The sequence below is a fragment of the Girardinichthys multiradiatus genome, chromosome 1 (genome assembly GCF_021462225.1).
Source record: "Girardinichthys multiradiatus isolate DD_20200921_A chromosome 1, DD_fGirMul_XY1, whole genome shotgun sequence".
NCBI classification, from domain to species: domain Eukaryota; kingdom Metazoa; phylum Chordata; class Actinopteri; order Cyprinodontiformes; family Goodeidae; genus Girardinichthys; species Girardinichthys multiradiatus.
In genome coordinates this window covers 44,319,196-44,343,525 of record NC_061794.1, presented here as the reverse complement: position 1 = coordinate 44,343,525, position 24,330 = coordinate 44,319,196, and the positions used below count along the sequence as shown (strand labels likewise).

Genomic DNA, 24,330 nt, shown 5'->3' with positions numbered 1-24,330 from the left:
GAGTGTCTGAAGCAGAGAAGATGGTGTAAAAACAGAGAAAGGAGATATTCTCCTACAACGAACAACAATGAATTAATGAAAAAGCTACCAGCTCGATGGTGCAGGGATCCACCCCCTTAATAATTGAGTAAATGAACACAAACCTCTATAACAGTCATACAATTTTTATTATAGAGAAATTAGGCTCTGGGTGACGAGTCAGACAAAGAGTGGTTCAAGACCCCGTCATGAGGACCGCACAATTGAGGCACGTGACGTCTGCCGGAACGGCGGAGCCGGTGTCAGGACTTGTCGGAGAGCGTTTGGTGGCCGGGTTGCTCCTCGTGGGACCCGGCCGGGCCAAGTCTGAAAGAGAGACGCGAGGCCATCCCCCAGTGGGCCCACCACCAGCAGGGGGAACCATGAGGGACCGGTGCAAAGAAGATCAGGCAGCGGACGAAGGTGGAGACCTCGGCAGCCTGATCTCTAGATGCTTAGCCTGGCTCTAGGGACGTGGAATGTCACCTCGCTGGGGGGGGAAGGAGCCTGAGCTTGTGCGGGAGGTCGAGAGATATCAACTAGAAATAGTCGGGCTCACCTCCATGCACAGCATGGGCTCTGGAACCCATCTCCTCGAGAGGGGCTGGACTCTCTTCTACTCTGGAGTGGTCCGCGGGGAGAGGTGGCGAGCTGGGGTGGGTTTGCTTGTTGCCCCCCAGCTCAGCCGTCTCGTGTTGGGGTTTACCCCAGTGGATGAGAGGGTCGCATCCCTGCACCTTCGAGTTGGGGATAGGTCTCTGCCTCTCGTTTCGGCCTACGGGCCGAGCGGTAGTGTGGAGTACCCGGCCTTCTTGGCGTCCCTGTCTCCATTATTCTGCTGGGGGACTTCAATGCCCACATGGGAAACGAAAGTGACACCTGGAGAGGCGTGATTGGGAGGAATTGCCTCTCCGATCTGAATCCGAGTGATGTTTCATTATTGGACTTCAGTGCTAGTCACGGATTGTCCATAATGAACACCATGTTTAATCATAAGAGTGTTCATCAGTGCATTTGGCACCAGAAAACCCTAGGCAGGAGGTTGATGATCGACTTTGCTGTCAAGTCTTCAGACCTTCGGCCAAATGTTTTGGACACTTGAGTGAAGAGAGGGGCTGGGCTGTCCACTGATCACCACCTGGTGCTGAGTTGGATCCGCTGGAAGAGGAGAAAGCCGGACAGACTTGGCAGGACCAAGCGCATAGTGAGGGTCTGTTGGGAACGTCTGGCGGACCCCTCAGCCAGGGATGTATTCAACTCCCACCTCCAGGAGAGCTTTGACCAGATTCCGGGGAGGTTGGGACATAGAGTCCGAGTGGACCATGTTCTCCGCATGTATTGTCGATGCTGCTGCCCGTAGCTGTGGCCGTAAGGTTTGTTGTGCCTGTCGCGGCCGCAATCCCCAAACCCGGAGGTGGACACCGGCAGTAAGGGATGCTGTCAAGCTGAAGAAGGAGTCATATCGGCTGTAGTTGGCTTGTGGGACTCCTGAGGCGGCTGACGGGTACCATGAGGCCTGGGCTGCGGCAGAGGCAAAAACTCCTGCCTGGGAGGAGTTCGGTGAGGTCATGGAGAAGGACTACTTGTTGGCCTCGAAGCGATTCAGGCAAACCGTACGTCGCCTCGGGAGGGGGAAGCAGTGCTTTGCCAACACTGTTCACAGTGGGGGTGGGAGGCTGCTGACCTCGACTGAGGACATTATCGGGCGGTGGAAGGAGTACTTTGAGGATCTCCTCAATCCTGCCATCTTGCATTCCCTGGTGGAAGCAGAGGTTGGGGACTCAGGGTTGGACTCTTTCATCACCTAGGCTGAAGTCACAGAGGTGGTCCACATGTGTTTTGTGGACCCAGAGAAGGCATCCAACTGTGTCCCTCATGGTGCCTTATGGGGGGTGATCCAGGAGTATGGAATCGGGGGCCCTTTATTAGGGGCCATCCGGTCTCTGTACAAGCGGAGTAGGAGTTTGGTCCGCATTGCCAGCACTGAGTCGGACCTGTTCCCGGTGCATGTTGGACTCTGGCAGGGCTGCCCTTTGTCACCGGTCCAGTTCATAATTTTTGTGGACAGGATTTCTAGGCCCAGCCAAGGGCCGAAAGGAGTCTGGTTTGGGGACAAGTGAATTTCGTCTCTTCTTTTTGCAGGTGATGTGGTCCTGCTGGCCCCCTCTAGCTAAGACCTATAGCATTCGCTGGGGCGGTTCGCAGCCAAATGTGAAGCGGCTGGGATGAAGATCAGCTCCTCCAAGTCCGAGGCCAACCAGAAAGGGTGGCTTTTACTCTTCAGGTTGGAGGGGAGTTGGAGGGGAGTTCCTACCTCAAATGAAGTATCTTGGGGTCTTGTTCACGAGTGAGAGAAGAATGGAGCGGGAGATTGACAAATGGATCGGTGCGGCTGCCGCAGTAATGGGGGCGCTGTGCCGGTCCGTTGTGGTGAAGAGAGAGCTGAGCCGAAAAGCGAAGCTCTCGATTTACCGGTCGGTCTACGTTCCTACCCTCACCGTGAACTGGCCGTGAACTTTGGGTCATGATCGAAATGAGCGGCTGAAATGAACTTCCTCCGTAGGCTGGCACTCCCTTAGAGACAGGGTGAGGAGCTTGGCCATCCGAGAGGGGCTCGGCATAGAGTCGCTGCTCCTCCACATCGAGAGGAGCCAGTTGAGGTGGCTCGGGCATCTCTACTGGATCTCTCCTGGATGCAATCCCCGGGAGGTGTTCCAGGCACATCCCACCGGGAGGAGGCCCAGAACAAACTGGAGGAACTATGTCTCTCAGGTGACCTGGGGACGCCTTGGGCTCCCCCCCGGAGGAGCTGGAGGAGGTGTTTGGGTAGAAGGACGTCTGGGTGTCTCAGCTGAGTCTGCTGCCCCTGTGACCCGGTCCCGGATGAAGCGGAAGACGACGAGTACGAGAAAAGATTAACCTTATCATCCCCCCTAAGGGGGAAATTAAATAATTTTAGCAGCAGGACAGATTGAACCTCTAGCAAGGTAATATTAGGAAGGATAAATAACTAATAGAAACAATAATAAATAACCATGAATAAAAAGTGAGCAAAATTACAAACAATATAGTATAGAATTATTTAAATATTTACAAACTGTAAAAATGTTTTCTAAAAATACATTTAAATAAATAGAAGGAGGATGTTAATGAGATGAATAAGTATTTGTTGTGATGTACATGATGATGTCAGCAGCCTAAGCCTAAATAGTCATCTCCAACGTCTGTGGAGAAGTTCTCTGGTGTGCTTCTATCTCCTGTCTAGCTTCTGAATGCAGCAGGAACCAGAGCTGCTCACATTCCAGGCTGGTGCTGAAAGCAGAGGGAACGACGCACTGATCTGCTGGGAATACCTGTTTGTTCCCACCGTGATCCCAGAACCAAATCTACCTTTCAACACTCCTCTCTTCTGCTCCACCAGCAGGCTCTGCTCCTCTGTTCAGTCCTTTTTTCTCCACCTTTTTTCATCTGTTTTATTTTTGTCATTTTACCAAAGTAAACCTTATTATACAAGAAGAAGATCACAGTAAAATGCAGAATTTTGATATTATCATTAAATTAATATGAAATAGATGGACTAGTAAAACGACCAGCATGATGAGTAAACATAATAATAAGAAAATCAGAATATTGGCAAGCATATAAAAAACCTACGTTCAAACATTTTGATGCTGTGACAATTAATCTTGGTAGTTTTATCATGATTCACGCATTTCTGAATCCAGTCTAAATTCTATCATAGGTTCATTTCTCTCCATTGATTAGTAGGAGCGCATTTTTTTTTTTTTTTGTCTTTTGCAACAAATAATCACAGCTCTTCGTAGACAGTGTAACCTAGCACTAAGATAGAAATCTCTCGTCTCCTAGCTCAGAGTTGCTCTCAGCAGCAAACTAAATCACTCTCAAGAAAGGAGTCCTTGGCAGAAATATTTAGGCTAAGATAGGAGATCCCTGAGAGGACTCTGAGGATCTTTGTCAATACGGGCCCAGATTTTATCGTTCCAGCAGCATAGTAGCCACAGACCATCATGCTACCACCACCATGTTTGACTGTTGGTCTGAGTTTTTTTCTAGATGCAGTTCATTTTGAATTTTGTCTTGTCAGTCCACAAAATATGTCCACAAAATATACTGACAAAAGTCTTTGAGATCATCCAGATGTTGTCTGGGAAATGTGACATGGACCTTAGTATTCTTTTGGGTCAGCAGTGGTTTTGGTCTTGGAACTCTTCCACGGATACCATTTTTTGCCCAGTCTCTTTATTATTGTTGAATCATGAACACGGACCTTAATTGAGGCAAGTGAGGTCTGCAGTGCTATGGATGTTGTTCAGGGTTCTTTTGTGACCTCCTGAATTAGTTGTTGATGTGCTCTTGTAGTAACCTTGATAGATCCTACACTGTTCCATGATTTCTCCATGGAGAAATGCAGATAATGGTTCATAGTGGTGTTCGCTGGAGTCCCAAAACCTCAGAAATGGCTTTAAAACCCTTTCCAGATTAATAGATGTCAGTGACTTTGTTTCTCATCTGTTCTTGAATTAATTTAGATCAGGGCACTATTTGTTTTTTTAGATTTTTCAGTCTATTTAATTTGACTTTTTAATTCTGCTAGCCTGTCAGCAATCAGGTTGGGGAAACTGACAACATACTTAATCAATGATTTAACAAGATGGGCAAATATATTTTAAAATTGGGCCAAGATGCCAATCATCATTTGAAAACTGAATTTTGTATTTACTTGGGTTATCTTTGTCTGATATTAAAGTGTTTTGATAAAGGGAAAGATCTGTGTGAGAAAACAGCAAAAACAGAAGAAACGTTTGGGATTGCGAATACTTTTTCATAGCACTATATCTTAAACTTTAAATATAGCAAGAGATGTAAGCAAAGCTCTCAGGTTTTGAATCTGTGTTCAGATGTTAACTATGTGTCAAATTTTACCTTTTGAGAATCTTCCAAATCTGAATGTGAAATAAAGATTCACCTTTAAATAATAAAAAAAACCATAATTTAATGTTTTAATCAATGTTATCAGAAGCCAGAATCTTCTATTTTTGTGCCGTATGGTGTTTTGTTGGTTTGTAAAACCGACTTGAACGCGGGTTTAGAGACACCTGCTGGTCGTCGGTGGAACTGCACCGCTCCCTTGTGTGTGACGTAGGTTCCTGTGACGCGAAGAAATTTTAAACTCTCGTCCTTCTCAGTGATGGCGGCTTCGTTTCGTTCTCCCCCTTCAAGCTGTAACAACAAATGGTACTACAACCGACAGCAGATCGACAACAGCCCATCTCGGCGAGCTGGACTTGATCCCGACAAGGAGCTGTCCTACAGACAACAGGCAGCGAACCTCCTCCAGGACATGGGCCAGCGGCTCAATGTGTATCTTTTGTCGCGGTTCGTCGCACGTAGCGAACATTAGCATTAGCTCGGCAGCTAGCAAAGTTTAGCTTCTCCCGACACCGGCTCGACCGAGAGCATGGTGGCCTTTTTGTTGTTGTTGTGCTTCAGACGAGGCCTTCTTGTTTGTTTGTATGTTTCGTGGCTGTTTAACGCAATTGCTGCTGATTTTAGTCCACCCTAACTTGTTTATATTTTCCGATGGCTGCCGAACATGCTAACCGCAGCCCACAGGGCCTGCGTGCTCCACAGGCCTTCAAGACGTTAGCATTAGCTTTACCTCTTCAGTGTAACTGTTCAGTAAGAAAAACATTGGAGCCAAACCGCTTATCATTCCTGTAGACACTTCATTTGGAGCGTCTCAAACAATGTAGCAGTTATGTAAACGCAGCGTTTGGACGTAATTCTTCTTACGGTAACTCGCTGATGTTTAGGTAGCTTTGTTTTTAACTTCTTCCGATGCCGTTAAGAGTATATCTCTAGCTTTCATTCAAATGTCATTAGAATGCATTTGAACTGATTTCAAGAACGTGTATGTAGATTAAAAAAGCAGAACAGTAACATCATTTTACAAGCTGATATTCTGGAGTAATTTATTCTTCATTTAAAAGCTATGAAAAGCTTTGACCCAAATAAACAAAAATGGCTGATAGGAAGAAACATAATAAGAGGCTAACACTGTGTTGTTTTTAATGACCTAAACGTGAAATTATCGAGTGTATTTGCATCATTTTGTTTTTCAGTTTTCCTTAACTGTCCTGTGTCAGATCCCAACTAACTATCAATACAGCTATTGTGTACATGCATCGGTTTTACATGGTCCAGTCTTTTACAAGGTTTCACAGAAATGTAGGTATTGTTTTTCCTTTTCATTCTTGCTGGCTGTGCGTCAAGCATCTGCTTATAACTTAATGTCGATGATCCTAAGCTGGGTTCTTTTCCTTTAGGTTACTTCCCCAGCCGCTCTTTTCCTCGCCGCAAAGGTTGAGGAGCAGCCCCGAAAGTTAGAACATGTTATCAAGGTGGCTCATGCATGTCTAAACCCTCAGGAGCCTTCACCAGACGTACGCAGCGATGTAAGTTTTGGTTGCCCATGCAACTAATCCGCATATCCTCAAAACGGAGTTTGTGAACATACTTGTTGCATTTTGGTTCGGAAAGACTTGTTTTAATTTCGTGTGTCCGCAAATGGCATATATGAGACCTGAGGCTTTTTTCTCTTTAAAATTTAAACAATCTCACTTATCTAGATTTCAGTGGACCCACCTTTGCAGTGTCTGACTCTTTACAGTGCTTTATGTTTAATACTTATAAGCAATGTTTTATTTTCCAAACAATAGGTCATTTATTTAACTTCTGCCTTTCAAGGAGGAGGGGTGTAATTTTGAGCTTTTTATTTATAAAAGTTTAGTTTGTATTTATTTTGGGACATTGGGCATTTTTCCAACCAATGATATTTAGCTGGCTTGATATGTGAGTTGAGAGAGAAGAGACAAAACTCTGTGAAAGTTTCAGTTGCCCGGGTATTGTGATGTCTAGCAGTTGTAAAACAAGAGTATCTGTTTGTGCTATGTGGTGTTAATCATGTAGTCTGCAAGGCATCCTCAGCATAACGGGAAAGACGCATTGTGGGACGAGACATCATTTGTTGGGAGTACTAATTACTCCATCCTTAATGTAAATTATTGGAAAGCCTTTCAGATGAACCAGCAAACATTTTGAAAACCACAAAGCATGTTCTGTAGCTCTTGTTTGACAACAAATAGAGGCCTCCCAGTGAGTAACATGCCTGTCCTCTCAACCTCAGGCTTACCTGCAACAAGCCCAAGACCTGGTCATTCTTGAGAGCATAATTCTCCAGACCCTGGGTAAGTTTAGAAGGAAAAGCTGGGTCCCTTTGTTTCCTTCCAGAAACGTGTGTTTGTAAAGCTAACCTGCCTGACTTATGTTCACAGAAATGCCAAATGTGGTTAGCAGCAATGGAAAGTGACATACGTTTCTCGTGCCAAAGGCACCACATGACTGTTAAACAACATAAACCAGCTCTTTATTTCTCTCAATGTCATATGGAACATTTTTTTTTTTCTCACATTACTGTAGATTTCGGCTTCGAGTTTAAATTAATAAAACCAATTTTCTGATTTTTCAGGAACTTTGTTACGTTCCCGTGGAAACTGGATTTAATGAAGCCTAAATGGTTCATTTGTTCATTGGTAATGTTCTGGGCTCACTTTATTAAAATCTTCCACCTTTTTGTCCCCTTTTTCATTCCAGCTTTTGAAATCACAATTGATCATCCTCACACTCATGTTGTTAAGTGCACTCAGCTTGTTAGAGGTGAGTATCATATCTGAAGCTGTAGATGAACTTAGTTCTGGTATTTTTACTGTAAACTTATTTTCCATATGTATTTTGTTCTGTTATCCCAGCCAGTAAGGATCTGGCCCAAACATCATACTTCATGGCCACCAACAGGTATGCTCACCGTTAAATGTAAAAGTCTTATTTACAGCGCCTTGTATTAGGGCCTCTTTAACCTTTACGTATGATAAACACAAACTTTCACTGGGATTTTACGTAATAGACCAAGAAAAAGTGGAACAAAATGCTGATGTTTTTTAATTAATAAACACCCTGTGATTTCATCCAGCTATTCTACTCAGGCCTCAGAGGTTTGTTAGAGAGCATTAGTGAACAAACAGCATGATCAAGACCAAGGAACACAGCAGGTCAGGGAGAAGCTATTGAGAAGTTTAGAGCAGAGTTGGGTTGTAAAATACTATATATGACCTCAAACAACCTCTCTTATTAAATTGACCACACCGTCATGATGTTTCATCACAGTGATGGAGAGGTCAGGGTGATATTCTGTAGGGATGATTTTCTTCAGGTCATAGTTGAAAGATGGGTGGAGTTCAACGCAGGCCACTGAAAGGAATACTGTCAGAGGTTGACTTTTCAGCAGGATAATAACCGTAGACATAGAGCCAGAATTACAATTGAAAGGTTTAGATCAACGTATATCTATGTGCTATAATGGCCCAGTGAATGTCTAGACCTAAATCTACTCAAACAGCCATTTGCAGACACTCTAAACCCAATATGACCGAGCTTCAGCTGCAGTACAAAGATGAATGGGTGAGAGTTTCAGTCTGTAGATGTGGTAACCTGGTAGAGCCATAACCCAACAGATGTGCAGCTGTCAGTGCAGCAATAGGGGGTTCTACAAAGTACTGATTTAGGGGAGCTGAATCCAAATGCTCACATACTGTGTTTGGTCTGTTAGGCAAAACCTCATCAACATGCATTCAAGTTTGTGGATTTAATGTGACAAGATGTCCAAATGCTTTGTCAAGGCACTTGGATGTTTTCCACGTATTCTGCCCTTAGATTGTCTAGTTTGACTTTCATCATGTTTTTGTATGATCTCCAGAATTTGATTATGCTAAAAATGTTTCTTTCTCTCTTTTCTGCCTCCGGTCTTCATTCCTCTCCCGGATAAATTCCCAGCCTGCACTTGACCACGTTTTGCCTGCAGTATAGTCCACCTGTTGTCGCTTGTGTGTGCATCCATCTTGCCTGCAAATGGTCCAACTGGGAAATCCCTGTCTCTACAGATGGGAAACACTGGTGGGAGTATGTTGATCCCACAGTTACACTTGAGCTGTTAGACGGTATGTTCTGGATTTTATCCTGTTATTCTGTTTAAGATACCAGAAAGGGTCAGCTTTAGCTCAACCATAAATATATAAGGTACCTTCTTTTAAGTGTCTTTAGAGCTATTTCTAAACTTGAAAATATTTTGTAGAGCTCACCCACGAGTTTCTTCAAATCCTGGAGAAGACACCCAGTCGGCTCAAACGAATTCGAAACTGGAAGGTACGTTGTTTCTTAGGAGCAGCTTTTTGTCACTGTAGAGATTTTTACACTTATGTTTTTCCTGTCTACCTTCCCCTAGGCTGGGGGTCAAACTCCAAAAGTTAAGCCAAAGGTCCAGGAGGAGGGTGACCAGAGAGACACCATGATCAGCATGATCTCCATGGTCTCGTCAGAAAGTACCGTAGCAGGTCTGATGAGCCTCTCCGCTCCACCGTCCGGCTCCTCTTCCACATCTGTGAGTGACAAGGACCGGGCAGTACCAGGCAGTGCTCCGACATGGAGCGGAAGGGGTCAGGTTGGAACTGAGCAGCAGCAGCCACCCAACCATGAGGTCCACACTCCGGCCAAGGTATCACTGAGTGAATACCGTGCCAAGAACGCTGATGTCCTGGCTGCCCAAAAGAGGAAGCTGGAGAACATGGAGGCCAGCGTAAAGAGGGAATACGCCAATGCTGCGCAGGCTCTCATTGGTCAGCAGAGGAAGCATCATCACCAGCAGTCCAGTTCCTCATCTTCTGACATGTCCAACCCCTCACCCATCATTCTCAAAATACCTCTGGAGAAGGAGCGGCCCGACAAACATCTGAAAATGCGTTTTCCGATGCCTGTAGGTGGCAGCGGTGGGCATAGCGACAGAGCTCAGGATCCGGACATTAAAGTCAAAATACGAGTGCCGGAGAAGCCAAGGGGGGGTTCAGGAGAGGAGGGCAAAAGCAGGGACAAACACAGGGACAGGTCTAACCATCACCACCATCACCACTATTATCACCACCATCATTCCTCCTCCAGCAGTGCTTCACTATCCTCTTCACACAAACATTCATCTGGCTCTAGTGGGTTGCTGGGTAGCAGCAAAAAAGCCCCGAGTGATTCCTCTAGATCAACTTCTTCATCCTCTTCCAGCTCCCGAAAGAGGACGCATTCCCAAGATTCATTAGCAGGCTCGCACCCTGCTTCTAAGGTCAGCAAGAGCTCCAGAAATCCCTACCAGCTGCCATCTTTGTCTTCCTCATCTGGACAAACTCTGGGTCATGGTTCTGACGTTCTCCCTTCTCTGGGCCTTTCCCACCACCAAGGGACTTTCCCACACTCCAAAGGGGACAAGATGGACACTAATGGGCACAGTTCAGCAAGTGGGGCCCAGTCAAATGAGTACCAGGACACTTTTGAAATGCTGAACTCACTGCTGAGCGCGCAAGGCGTCCAGCCATCTCAGCCATCCATGTTTGACTACAGATCCCAGTACGCGGACTACCGGTTCCCTGGCGGCTCCAGGGGGAACAATCCCAGACCCCCGCCCCTGCCTTCAGAACCGCCTCCTCCTCTTCCACCACTGCCCAAATGAGCATCTGATCAGGAGACTATTATATGTAGATTCTACTTGAAATCACATACATCCATCTTATTATGTAAAGTGTTGTAAAAATGATTTTTTTACTATATTCACCCAACCTTTTTTATGTGAGTTTCAGGGTGACAGCAGAGAAATGTAATAATGTGGTTTGAGATTTCACATTTAATGTAGGGAAATAATGAATTTAAAAGCCTTGCAACAATGTAAAGGACAAAAGACAATTTTTTTCTTCTTCTGCTCAGTTCCAAGGAAATGTGATGATGGAACGGGCTTCGTGTTAATGAAATTCAAACTGCCATCAGATATCTTTTAGCCCTTTTTGTACTGTTTTTTTTTATAGTATGTTATTTATTGAGTGCTTTTTAAAAAAAATAAGTCGACTCTTTAAGGTTCCTTCCTTTCTGTATGCACAGGGAGAGATGCTTTCATCGAGGCTGTACAGGTTGGAGAGTGCATGTCAACAAAGCCATGTTTTTAAATATTTTCTTTTTTAATGTTTTTTTTTTTAACCTGCCTCCATACCTAGTGGCTGTCTTAGTTGGGGTACTTGTATGAAGATTGTAATGTGGAATTTATTTTCTTTCATTTTGTTACAGAAAATTACAACAACAAAAAAAAGTAAAATAATGAAGCTTGTATTTAGTTTTTAAGTGTTGCAGTCATTGTTTTAAATGGTTGTAAAATGTTCATGTTCAGTTTTTTGGTAAATACACTAGCTTCATACAGCAGACGGACAAACCTAAAGGTTGAATCATATCTACCCAGTGCAGTCATGATGAAGGACACACAGACGTATTCTCATCTTTGATGGTTATGTTATTAGGATGTTTTAATGTATAATCACTCATGTTAACACTGTTCTGTTTTAATCATGTTACAGTTGTCTGATGTTATTAATCCTGAGCTTGTTCTTTTTAATCCATCCAAAAATGACCACTTTTTAAAAGTCTTTGCACCTCCTCTATAACTACAGTCCTAGATGGGCATACCTCCATCCAACAGTCTTGAACATGTAGTCCCATAGAAAATGTTTAAATTTTATGCTTCAGCAAAACAGCAGATGTTCTATTTGTTGGCTGTACATTTCATTCACATCAAAGCTTTATATTGGTTTGATTGTGTGATATTACTGCTCTTAACCTGCTTCTTTTTTTTAATCATTTTTTATGTAAAAATGTTTAAAGCAGATTATGGTAATACAGTACAACAAATCAGCTATGTAATTGTATTTAAATCCCCTCATAAATGATAAATATGCTAGAAAAGAGGCTTTCTTTTCTTATAGCGTTTCGTTGTAACAGGGAAATGGTGAATGCACTGAATATTTATCTTTGTAGGTGAGCCTACAATGAAATTGATAGTGTTACATGTATAATGGTAAAACTACTAGAATAGATTTCCAATATATTGTCATTTTAAAAACAAATTATCTAATTGGGACAAATGTTTCAGTGTAAGTATTAAGCATAAACATGCTGTGAGGAAAAAATGACTCATTTTTATCGACCATATATAAGGTGAATGGAAGACACTCATGCAACCTAACAATGCAAAAATCACATTTACAAAAGCTTACGTTTCATGTTTCATTTCTTGGTGTTTTTATTGACACTCAGGTCTGGAAATAAAAAGATTGGATTTTTTTCATTTAATAAGTTATATGTGAACTGTTTTTGATAAAATGTGGTTGCTTTATTCCGGAAGTCAATAAATATTTTAAGAAAAAGGGGTTTAGACTTTAATTTGTTCATTGGGCGTGTTGGAAAGCAAGCTGGTTCCAATTTGATTGATCGGTGGATTAGCCAATCATGAGCCTTAAAATGTGTAGTTCCGGCCAGTTATCGCTGGGAGTGGGTGGGGCCAGGTTGAGGCATTGGTTGTAATCTGAGGAGAAGTCGCCTTATTGTAGTTCAGGACGCATCGTTGGTTCGGACGCCTAACAGGAAGGTAAGCGGCTTTACATTTACAAACCGAGGCTCTGCGTACAGCATGGTTCCTACGTGCTTTAAAGATATAAAGATCTGCGGCTGATTTTTGGCCGTGGTTGTTAGAGCTGTTACGTTTGCAGAGGATTATTTCATGTAGCAGTTAGCTGACGATGCTATCTGCCAGACAAAGATGGCGACTCCTCAACTGAAATAGTGACGCAGTAAAGAGAGGCGGGCTAAAGCTTGTAGCGCGTAGTCGGATCCCTGAAATGGCACTTGTTCCGAGTGCTGTACCATAATGAAATGTCATCTTTGTTATTATGATGAATTTTCTCGTTTTTATAGAGCAGGTGTGTTGACATTTTATCTGAAACACGTCTGAAAGTTAGTTAAATGGTGTAAGTGTAGAACTTAGAATATAACGACCTTTAACTGTACGTTGTTTCAGTTAAGATAAACGTATTTTTTGATATGAAAGTAGGTCTAAGATTCTTAAATAACATTTCTCGCACACCACGATCATTCATAACAAATATAAGACCTAACTAACCCGCCTCAAAGACAGACGATCCCAGTTCATATTCAGAATTAGATATTTAAATCAGTCCAGACATATGAGCAGATTAAAATCCAATCATAGACATTCCTATTTGATCCTAGTTATTGTACAGTGCTGTCAAATTGGGAGAAACCTCCAGCACAACCCAACTCGGTGAAAGCTGACATCTACCGAGATCGATGAGGGATTGAGAGAACAGAGCAGACACAAATCTACAGAAACATTGTTACAGGAGTACTTTCTATAACTGGTTACGCTGTGTTAATAGTAGCAAATGGTGGTTGTTTTTAGGACAAATCCAGCCAAACTGAGAAGTACTGAGATAATGATGTGGTGGCCCCTCTTTTGCTGCCAGAAACATCCCTGACCTGTAAAGACATGGTGCTCCACTAAGGAGGTTTTTGGACCAAGATGGTAGCAACAGATCTTTTAAGGCCAGCAAGATGTGAGGTGAAACCTACATGGACTGGACTTGTTTCTACAGCACGATCCACAGAAGCTCGATTGGCATGAGATCTCAGGAATTTGGAGGAAAGGTCCAACAATTTAAGATTTTGTTTTGGGGCATGGTGTGTTATCCTGCTGAAATGGCCATTTGGGAGTTCGGTTTCCATTAAACCATACATGGTGTGCCACAAGGCCTGGGTAGGTGGTATATGTCAACGTAACATCCACATGGATGCAGCATCCAAGGTTTTCCACAAAACTTTGTCCAAAGTGTCACTCTGGATATTTCCACATATTGCACCCTAGTGTCGTGTGCCCTTGGAGCTGGAACACCCGACCATCAATGTGATGCAAAAGAATAAACTGCTCATTTAACTAGACCACCTTCTTCATTGCTTTGTGGTCCTAACTGTAAAGATGATGTTGGTGTATTCTGACAGCTTTCCATCAGGACCAGCATTGACTTCAACAGCAACTTAAGCTGTTGGACCGGACCACATAGGCCCGCCTTTGCTACCCACATTGACCACTGAGCCTTGGTCACATATTACCCACTTGGCGGTTCACCACTGTTTCTTTCTTGGATCACTTTGGATAGTTGTTGATCCATCCATCCGTTGTCTTTCACTTATCCGGTGTCGGGTCGCGGGGGCAGCAGCCTAAGCAGAGAGACCCAGGCCCCGTTCCAATTCCCACACTACACCCTACGCCCCTCTATGAAGTGTGTACAAGTGCACGTAGGGGTTGAAGTGCGCAGGTTACAAGCGTGCAAAATTGGAGAATAGGGACAGTAGGGGTTACGTCATCGACTTGCACCTCTGCACCGTACCTGCAACATTAAAAAGGGCGGGAACCAGCGCTGTTTTCCCAGTCTTGCTGCTAAAAAACATATTTTAAAACTGCAACAAGCAATTGTTTTGAGAAGAAAGTGCAGGAAGCGACGGAGGCTTTTACACCAGACTCTCGCCGCGCCAGTGTTTGTTTGAAAGGTAACTTCAGTGTTCTGGCCTAATGACTGCCCAGACTCACTCTGAACCCAGTGGTTTCTTACAATGTTGAGCCTGGAAAACCAGTAAAAAATATATATATATTTGTCGGCTTGCTGTCTAAAGTTTACGCAGTTCTTATTATTCTGATTTGATGGTTGATTATGTTGATGCTTGTGATTGGTTTTTGCTCAGAACGTCATCTGCAGCAGTGAATTGTGGGTAATATACTTTGGCGAAGCCTGCATCTAAGTGTGGATTGAGGGCACAAAGGGGGTGGGGCTAAGGACCACTCTGGAGAATCGGGACACACTACACACTCGAACCATCAACGGGAACGCGCAATTCAGGGTCACAAGGGTGGAAGTGCGAGTACTGGGACAGGGCCCCAGACTTCCCTCTCCCCAGTCACGTGGGCCAGCTCGTCCAGGGGAATCCCAAGGCGTTCCCAGGCCAGCCGAGAAACATGATGTTGATATTTTGTTTTATCTGGGTTTGTAAAAGCAGAAATGCATCTAAAACATTCAGGGCACTGTTCCATGAGGGCTGGACTTGTCCACCTCTGCTTAAAATCAAAGGGGTGAAAAACAAGCATCTGTTTCATGCTTTAAGCCCAGGTTGAACACTAATTTAAAAAATAAATTTATCAAACAGAGAGTCATAGAAAATCCATCAATTCTAGATTTAATTTCTTTCGTTTTTCCTTGTCTCCAGAAGAAATGAACAGAATACGGATACATGTTCTGCCCTCGAGTCGTAACCGGGTGACTCAGGCGGCCCGACCCCAGGAACCCCAGGCCTGCGCCTTCACCCAGCGACCGTGTATCCAGCCTCGTCAGGAGGGCTTCGAGTTCTGTATCAAACACATTTTGGAAGACAAAAACGCACCGTACAAACAGTGTAGCTACGCCTCTGCCAAGAACGGCAAGCGCTGTCCCAACGCTGCTCCAAAGGCCGAGAGGAAAGATGGGTATGTGGAAGGTCATGTTTCGTCCTTTTAGTTGCTGACCGATTCAAATGCAAAGCTTTGAAATCGTTTTGCATCTTTACATGTTTCTCTGGCAGGGTGACGTTCTGTGCCGAGCACGCTCGTAGGAATGCGATGGCTCTACGAGCTCAGATGAGGAAGGCTTCTTCAGGTCCATCTCCAGAGGCTTTGTTGTCCCAGCTCAGCTGCTTCAACCGATCGGAGAGTCTAGACGGAGGACGCTCCGAGGCCAGCCGCATTCCGGGTAACATCTTTAGTTTGACTACAAACTCAGATGCAGACTTTACCTTAGGAGATCAAATAATTGTATGGGTGGAAACTGCATGTTTTGGCATCTAATCCCATTTTTTTCTGCAGATGAAGAAAGTCTAAGTGAAGAGGAGCAGGGCCCCCTGGTGTTGGACCAGACCTGGAGAGGAGATCCCGACAGCGAGGCTGATAGTGTTGACAGCGATCATGAAGATCCTCTGAAGTAAGATGAACCATTCAACCATGTTTTGTTCATGATACATAAATAGTTTTTATTGTTTTAAAACTATTTCCAGGCAAAATTATAATATTCTCTGAAAATTTAAGAAGTAAAAAAAAAAAAAAAGACAATCTATAATGTTTTTAACTTGTGCAAAGACATGAATTATTTCTTATTGTAAGGTTTCATATCAATTAAATATTTTGTTGTAATTAAAAATATTGCACACCAATGCAAAAGCATTAAACCTTAACTGCTAATATTGTAGCTGTACTGATTTTGATTCTTTGTTTTTATGTTGTGCATTTGTAGACATGCGGGAGTTTACACAGCAGAGGAAGTGGCACTGATCACTCGAGAAAAGCTCATCAGGCTGCAGTCCCTTTATATTGACCAGTTTAAGCGCCTGCAGCATCTGCTTAAGGAGAAAAAGCGCAGATATCTGCAAAATCGTAAACTGGAGCATGAAACTTTGGGTAGAAAGTTCTACTACCTTCCGCCAAAAAGCATTTGAGGAGATTTTTCCATGTGGTGGTTCTTTAAAAAGCTGTATTTGTTTTTGGTGATGGCAGGAAGTAGTCTAATAACTGGGCCTGAAGGTCTTTCTATGAAGGAGAGGGAGAACCTGAAGAAGCTCAAGGCTTTGCGCCGATACCGTCGCCGATATGGTGTAGAAGCACTGCTGCATCGACAGCTTAGAGAGAGGAGGCAGGCTGTGACAGAAGGAGCCTCTCAGGTAAATAAAGCCTGCAGAGAACTATGTTGGATGGGGACCTGGAACAGTGGGTGTTACAGATGGAGTCCAGGGCTCTGAGTGGTCATGTTTATGTCCTGGTTTGGAGCATCTTTCAAGAGAAAATGAGAGACCATTTTATTGATGCAGATTCATTCCTAGAAAAGAGTTTAAGTTCTAGATTTCCAAACTGGGGGCAGAGAATGTCACCGTAATGATGATAAACTCGTCTGCATTCAAACTCATTGGGTGTTAAATAAATAATGGCAGCAAAAAGCTTTGGACTGTTAACTGACACGTTGCTACGGGGTGGTCAGATGTGGAAGTGGAGATTATTTCAGTCTGTTTAAAATCTCAAAAAATCCCAAGAAAATCAAACTTTTTATCCATAGAAAAAGATACAGAATAAAATACAGAACAATCTTAATCTTTTGTGGTGAGTCAGGAAGTGTGCTTTCTGACATTTTTACCACTGACATACTAGAAGTATATCAGAATAATCAGTCAGTGCATGGATTATGAAGTAGAGTTATTTATTGCTGAAATCTTCATATGTCCTCTGTTCTTTTCCGTCCTTGTTGCAAATTCTTTTACTCCACTGATCCATAAAGGTTTCTGTGCACCACCTCACAGCGACTGATGCAGTTTGATTAAGTTGTTTGTGTAGAAATGAATTTTGATCAGAGGTTCAGGTAGAGCGAGTCAGATTGTATGAGAGCTAACATCCTGATATAGATTTATCTTTTTTTTACAGTTTCATTTTGTTTTTGTCCTTTTCCTCCCTGATATTTATTGCCTTGTCTTGTAGCTCCACATGAGAACGGTGAGTGAAATATGTATGGCCTTTGTTGATGGAGTCAGATGTACCAGTCCCTGCCTCCCGATGGCCAGACACTGTCTCTCACGTATCCTTTACTGTTTTCATAAGGTGTATCAGTGGTTTGTTCCTAGGTGATGAACCCCAGATGTGTGGACTGAAACTAGAGAGTTCCACCCATGAAGTCGTTGTCTTTTCTCTCATCTTCGGCTCAGATCAAAAGCAGCAGCTTGCAGTAGCTGTTAGTTTTTTAAAAGGAGCCCAAATAAAACCTTCCCATGGTCTGTTGATTTGTTCCCCCCTGGATTTAAATGGACTAATCACTTCAGTTGGAAGGAACATTTTTTTTTCTGCTTTCTATTTTATTCAGGATAACATAGTGAGCCTAGGTTTCTGTTTTAATGCTGCAGTACTTTTTAAGTCATTTTAGTAGCAGGTTATAGTAGGAATGGTTTACGGTCTGAAGCATATAGCAGGAGAAGCATTTATATCTCAGCTGGTTAAATGTTTAAATTTTGCATCGGTAACTGAAACTCAGAGTAAGTTTCTGAAATGGTGTGGCTTTAGGAAACTTACAGAAACATCTCATCAGAGTCCATGTGGCTTTGAGCCGTAGGTTTCACTTTACTCACAATATCCTTTTGAGGCAGTATTTGTAGTTTTTTAAGTAAGTAAACTTTATATAGCACCTTTTTACAGATAAAAACACAAAGTGCATTTAAGTGTTTGTGTGACATTGTTCTAATTTTCCTCAATGACGTGACGCTCAGACATCTGCCAGGACGGCAATCAGGTGCTTTTTAAAATCTGCCCGGGGCTGAAAGACGCTCCCTGCAACCGTACCGTCCACATGGGTCAGTCCGATGATCCTCGCTGCCCGCTCCACCTCACTCTGCCGCCACCCATGTACCAGCCAGAGCAGGAACCTCCACCACAGGAGCACTTCACCCCTGTCAGCAAAGATATGTACCTGAGCGCAGCAGAGCTTCAGCCCACGGAGAGCCTCCCCCTGGAGTTCAGTGATGTATGTTATAAGCTGTGCTCTGATCTCTGCCAACCTACACCTTCTCTTAACAATAGGACGATCATTTCAAAAATAACAGGAGTTTTTACAGTCTACTGCTTTTATGGATACAGTATATCTCCTTGCAATGCAGTTCTTTTAGGCATTATTGATTTTAAAGACTGCTTCTGTTAAGGGGTTAAAGTTTAATGATGTATGTGAAAACAGTGGCTACAGTCTGGTCCTGTTGTAGATTGAATAGAATAGAAATATTCTCTATTGTCCCACAGTGGGGAAATTCAGGTGTACGAGCAGCAAAGTGACATGAAAGCATGCAGATACACACAAGGTAAAGGATAAGAATAATAGACTCTACTTTCCAGAAAATTAACTCTTTGTCCTCAATAGATCTTTTTTAATTCTGCAGTTTTTACCTCAATCTCCATGGTTTGCTCCAGGAAATTGTTCTTATTTTGGTTTTAAATAAAATAAAAAAAAAGTACTGATCAGTCTTTATAAAAAATAATTTTTCTTAGTCTTAAAAAAAAAAAAAAAGCGTGTTCTTTGATTCTGTTGAGGCAGAAATCCAACCAAAAAATAGGGAACCTGGAAGAATATCCCCATTTATGCAGAAAACCAGTTTCTCAATCACCGGTTGATTTTCACTGAACTCAAAAGGAAATCAAAGTTGTTTTTTTTTTCTGTGTTTGACCTGCTGAGTACTGATCTGACCCAATCAGCTGAAAGTTCTGATTGATTTATCTGTAGATTTCACTTCAATCTCTCTGGTAGTCTAAGATCCATTAAACTGACCTGTCGGATTTGCTGGTTCTTTTTGGCATCCGATGCGAAGATCAGGTGTGGAGATGGAGGTCCATCCTACCTGGCCAGACATACCCTATTATTGCCAAAAGTATTTGTCTGTCTACCTCTACGTGCAGATGAACTTTGATGACATCCTATTCTCAACCTGTAAGGTCCAGGTTGTTGATGGACCCACTGTTGCCAGGAATAGCAACTTTAACTACTCTATTAGGAGTGAGTTCATAGTTGGATGAGAAAACCAGAACTGCAGCCTCCGCTGTCATTCCTCCCAAAGGTTTTAAAGAAGGTTGAGGTCAGGACTCTGAGCGGACCAGTCAGGTTTCTTCACACCAAACTTTAAACACCTGCAGGAAGTGATTTGAACTCCAGAATTCATTGATTTGGTTGTGAGACCCAGTACTTTTGGCTAGTTACTGTACAGGTCCTCCTCAAAATATTAGCATATTGTGATAAAGTTAATTATTTTCCATAATGTCATGATGAAAATTTAACATTCATATATTTTAGATTCATTGCACACTAACTGAAATATTTCAGGTCTTTTATTGTCTTAATATGGATGATTTTGGCATACAGCTCATGAAAACCCAAAATTCCTATCTCACAAAATTAGCATATCATTAAAAGGGTCTCTAAACGAGCTATGAACCTAATCATCTGAATCAACGAGTTAACTCTAAACACCTGCAAAAGATTCCTGAGGCCTTTAAAACTCCCAGCCTGGTTCATCACTCAAAACCCCAATCATGGGTAAGACTGCCGACCTGACTGCTGTCCAGAAGGCCACTATTGACACCCTCAAGCAAGAGGGTAAGACACAGAAAGACATTTCTGAACGAATAGGCTGTTCCCAGAGTGCTGTATCAAGGCACCTCAGTGGGAAGTCTGTGGGAAGGAAAAAGTGTGGCAGAAAACGCTGCACAACGAGAAGAGGTGACCGGACCCTGAGGAAGATTGTGGAGAAGGGCCGATTCCAGACCTTGGGGGACCTGCGGAAGCAGTGGACTGAGTCTGGAGTAGAAACATCCAGAGCCACCGTGCACAGGTGTGTGCAGGAAATGGGCTACAGGTGCTGCATTCCCCAGGTCAAGCCACTTTTGAACCAGAAACAGCGGCAGAAGCGCCTGACCTGGGCTACAGAGAAGCAGCACTGGACTGTTGCTCAGTGGTCCAAAGTACTTTTTTCGGATGAAAGCAAATTCTGCATGTCATTCGGAAATCAAGGTGCCAGAGTCTGGAGGAAGACTGGGGAGAAGGAAATGCCAAAATGCCAGAAGTCCTGTGTCAAGTACCCACAGTCAGTGATGGTCTGGGGTGCCGTGTCAGCTGCTGGTGTTGGTCCACTGTGTTTTATCAAGGGCAGGGTCAATGCAGCTAGCTATCAGGAGATTTTGGAGCACTTCATGCTTCCATCTGCTGAAAAGCTTTATGGAGATGAAGATTTCATTTTTCAGCACGACCTGGCACCTGCTCACAGTGCCAAAACCACTGGTAAATGGTTTACTGACCATGGTATCACTGTGCTCAATTGGCCTGCCAACTCTCCTGACCTGAACCCCATAGAGAATCTGTGGGATATTGTGAAGAGAACGTTGAGAGACTCAAGACCCAACACTCTGGATGAGCTAAAGGCCGCTATCGAAGCATCCTGGGCCTCCATAAGACCTCAGCAGTGCCACAGGCTGATTGCCTCCATGCCACGCCGCATTGAAGCAGTCATTTCTGCAAACGGATTCCCGACCAAGTATTGAGTGCATAACTGTACATGATTATTTGAAGGTTGACGTTTTTTGTATTAAAAACACTTTTCTTTTATTGGTCGGATAAAATATGCTAATTTTGTGAGATAGGAATTTTGGGTTTTCATGAGCTGTATGCCAAAATCATCCGTATTAAGACAATAAAAGACCTGAAATATTTCAGTTAGTGTGCAATGAATCTAAAATATATGAATGTTAAATTTTCATCATGACATTATGGAAAATAATGAACTTTATCACAATATGCTAATATTTTGAGAAGGACCTGTATTACTGATGTGCAAAGTGGGAACGCCTGACACTTCAAATATTGTCTTGAAAAATACTGCGTCCAAGTCTTTTGCTATTGCAATATTGCACATACTGACATTGAAATGATGAATATGATTTGATCTTTTGTGCGGCTCTACTTTCTGTACAGCCAAGAGGAATTGGACAAAAGGTGACTGATAAAACACCGTCATCCTTTGACCTAGTGCCCTCCATAGTGTGAATAAAGTGCTTCCCTTGCTCCTGTCCTCCTGGTATGTAGAGGTAGAACGGACAGCTGAGGTTTAAGGTTCAATTGAAACGCCTCTGGAGCAAAAACAAACACAATACCAGAACCAAAGATCCTGCATGTGTTGCTCATTAGATTTTCCTCTCAGGAACCACAATGGGAAAGAGAAAACATCAGATTTGTGGTTTCAAATGTAATCCCTTTATCTTGTTTATGGTGACAAATGGATATCAGAAAGGGACATTTGTTTAATTTTCTTTTCATATTTAAAAATGATACATATTCAGGACCAGTGTTAAACGGTTCAAATCTATTTGGGGATTTTTAAAACTAATTAACGTGTTTTTGTTTTTCTTTACTGGCTTCTGAAAAAATATCAAGTGACCAAAGATTTACACACCACAACAATACATCAGTTGTCACAGATTAGCTACTGTCTTCATGTAGCTGTAGCTAAAGCTCAGCATGAGGGCCAGTTAGTCTGAAGGGTAAAATCTATGCATTGATGAGAATCCAATTTACCAATTAATTTAATCTGATACTCAAAGGTGTGCACATTCAGGTTAATTTATGCATCAGAAATATTTGGCCTATAAAAATCATTTCTGTAGCTACATTTGGTTGGTTGGAAACGTTTATTCCATTTATAGGCAGCAGAGGGCAATAGTGAGGCATTGACAAGGAGTTGGCATCAATTTGCCACATTTAAGGCTTGGTTGTGTAAAGGTGATCGTCATGGCAACTAACTTGTTTAATTAGATGTTCCCTAAACATGAACCAGTCATTTTAGCTTATTGATAAATCGTTTTTTGTTTTTTTTTTAATCCTTCAATGATAAGGTCTTAATAGTGTTTTTTTTTTGTGTGTGTTTTGCAGGACCTGGATGTGGAAGGGGATGGTATGCAGGGTCCTCCCTCCCCCCTGCAGTTTGACACAGCCCTCGCCCTGGAAGACCAGACTATCAGAGCCATTGCTGAGGCCCCAATGGACATCTTAACAGGAGAGGACCCAGATCAGGTGGACCTGGACACGTCAGGACAGGAGCTTTCAGAGAGAGATGTGGATGCCATCATGGATGATCAGGTCAACTTTTAGTTTAGGGCTGTTTGTCCTGCTATGTAACGCCTCATGAATGATCAGCTTTGTCTGCAGCCTGGAAAAGACAGATTGAGTAGAAGCAAATAAAGATTGTTTTTCAGCTGAACAGGTATTTTTGAAGATGGTTGTTAGTGATGTTCTACACGTTAACGTCAGATCTGAATAAAAAAAAAGATGGCCGATCATATTTTGGAGCATGTTATTGGGAAACTTTGTTAAATATGGTGATGTTTCATATAATGGACACCTGAGTAGGTGGATGAGGTTGTTGTTTGACTTGGTATTTCGACTGAGGATTGCAGCTGTTATGCAATGAAAGAAACTACAACACCCATGGTGCATGGCAGGAAACTGCTCTGTTAAAATCAATAAGTTCTTGTTGCCATAATGATCATCAGCTCTGTACATTGAAAGGTTTGACCTCTAATAGATGGCTAAAACTGATCATTAATACCTTTTTTATGAAGCTTACTGTATGCTCTGTAAAAGAATCACAAGCCAGAGCTGAAAGCACCGGCTGAAGTGGACGAACAGCTTAGATAAAACATGTTTAACCTTCTCTTACAAATTAGCAGGATTTGCAGTCCTTCGACGTTGGCTTCTGTAACTTAAACCTGTTCTTAAACTAACTTGCTCCATCTCAGTTCAGTTGTCAAGGGAAATTATTTATTCCTGGTCTTGTGACACCCGTAAAATTTTTACCGAGTATTATTTTCTTCCTCTTAGGTGGTGTCAGACGTAGGTGGAGGAGAAGATGACAGCTTGGTCCAAGATTTGGACCTGGCAGCAGCCAACGTTCCTCGATAAACCGGCTCCACAAAGAACTTGAAGCATTTTTTTGAATGAGTTTTGGTTCCAGCTAAGGTGGCCGTGTGAATCTGTCATTTCCTAATCTACTGAAATACATGATGGTACTCAAGTGTTTGTGTGCTGAAATAAAAGATGACCCCAGAACAAGGAGCCAGCAGCTGACTATCTGTGCATAATTTGGTAACAAAGTCAGCTTGTCAGACTCCTGCTTAGACATGGTGAGTTTCTAAGCAATGGTTCCCCCCCCCCCCCCAGCTGTGGTGCTCACCAGTAAAAACTGGTCAATCCTGAGGTATCTAAAAGGTCCAGCAAAATGCAACTTTGTGCTTCTGCAGTTCTTGTAAGACCTTCAACTATGTAAAAGAACTAATGCTGGTGGATTAAACATGGGAAATATTTGATAAAGCTGTTTCTCTTTAAGGAGATCTTAGCTGCTAATTATGCTTTTTTTTTTTTTATTCAATGAGTTTTCCTATAAATTAATGATAGGTGCTGTAAATGTGTTCACTTTTCTAAGTGAAGATATTCTGCAGATGTTTAGGTCTGATGTGTAGCGTCCTGTTTAACTCCAGCAGTGAGCTGTGTGATACATTGGGTTCACTCTCAAAAAGTAATATTTATTGGTAATGTTCTACTGGAGACTGCTGAACCCTCAGTTGTCTTTTAGGTGTTAGAAAAGGTCCAGGGTTCCTACAGGATCCAGGAAAGTAGTGAAGCAGATTTATTTATTTTTTCAGGATGGGATAAGTGTGAGAGA

At 42.8% G+C, this 24,330-nt stretch overlaps 2 protein-coding genes across 6 annotated transcripts; both read left to right on the top strand.

The window, feature by feature from the left end:
- The first annotated feature begins 5,202 nt into the window (after nucleotides 1-5,202).
- Nucleotides 5,203-12,377, top strand: ccnt1 (cyclin T1). 4 transcript variants are annotated; one of them, XM_047368086.1, is made up of 9 exons: nucleotides 5,203-5,400; nucleotides 6,186-6,267; nucleotides 6,366-6,494; nucleotides 7,226-7,286; nucleotides 7,693-7,755; nucleotides 7,839-7,893; nucleotides 8,929-9,092; nucleotides 9,227-9,297; nucleotides 9,377-12,377. In XM_047368086.1, exons 1-9 carry the CDS (start codon nucleotides 5,228-5,230, stop codon nucleotides 10,640-10,642), a joined length of 2,064 nt encoding a protein of 687 aa, XP_047224042.1. In that variant the 5' UTR covers nucleotides 5,203-5,227; the 3' UTR covers nucleotides 10,643-12,377. The 4 variants fall into 4 exon arrangements, with proteins under 4 accessions (XP_047224042.1, XP_047224051.1, XP_047224067.1 ...); XM_047368095.1 differs by having other exon boundaries at nucleotides 5,204-5,400; nucleotides 7,848-7,893; XM_047368111.1 differs by lacking the exons at nucleotides 5,203-5,400; nucleotides 7,226-7,286 and having other exon boundaries at nucleotides 7,848-7,893.
- Nucleotides 12,378-12,477: 100 nt separating this feature from the next.
- On the top strand, nucleotides 12,478-23,723 carry kansl2 (KAT8 regulatory NSL complex subunit 2). Of its 2 annotated transcripts, none has more exons than XM_047368120.1 (10): nucleotides 12,478-12,598; nucleotides 15,286-15,541; nucleotides 15,637-15,803; nucleotides 15,917-16,031; nucleotides 16,341-16,504; nucleotides 16,601-16,764; nucleotides 17,570-17,666; nucleotides 18,349-18,602; nucleotides 22,542-22,748; nucleotides 23,490-23,723. In XM_047368120.1, the coding sequence occupies exons 2-10, from the start codon at nucleotides 15,291-15,293 to the stop codon at nucleotides 23,568-23,570; spliced, it is 1,500 nt and encodes a 499-aa protein (XP_047224076.1). In that variant the 5' UTR covers nucleotides 12,478-12,598; nucleotides 15,286-15,290; the 3' UTR covers nucleotides 23,571-23,723. The 2 variants fall into 2 exon arrangements, with proteins under 2 accessions (XP_047224076.1, XP_047224084.1); XM_047368128.1 differs by having other exon boundaries at nucleotides 12,479-12,598; nucleotides 15,289-15,541.
- The last annotated feature ends 607 nt before the right edge of the window (nucleotides 23,724-24,330 follow it).

Excerpts from the sequence above, each read along its gene's own strand:
- ccnt1 (XM_047368086.1), top strand. The coding sequence starts at position 5,228 with ATGGCGGCTTCGTTTCGTTCTCCCCCTTCAAGCTGTAACAACAAATGG. Across the intron at positions 6,268-6,365 it reads TTACAAGGTTTCACAGAAAT|GTTACTTCCCCAGCCGCTCT; the intron begins GTAGGTATTGTT and ends CTTTTCCTTTAG. Across the intron at positions 7,756-7,838 it reads GTGCACTCAGCTTGTTAGAG|TTATCCCAGCCAGTAAGGAT; the intron begins GTGAGTATCATA and ends TATTTTGTTCTG.
- kansl2 (XM_047368120.1), top strand. The coding sequence starts at position 15,291 with ATGAACAGAATACGGATACATGTTCTGCCCTCGAGTCGTAACCGGGTG. Across the intron at positions 18,603-22,541 it reads TCCCCCTGGAGTTCAGTGAT|GACCTGGATGTGGAAGGGGA; the intron begins GTATGTTATAAG and ends TGTGTTTTGCAG. Across the intron at positions 22,749-23,489 it reads ATGCCATCATGGATGATCAG|GTGGTGTCAGACGTAGGTGG; the intron begins GTCAACTTTTAG and ends TCTTCCTCTTAG.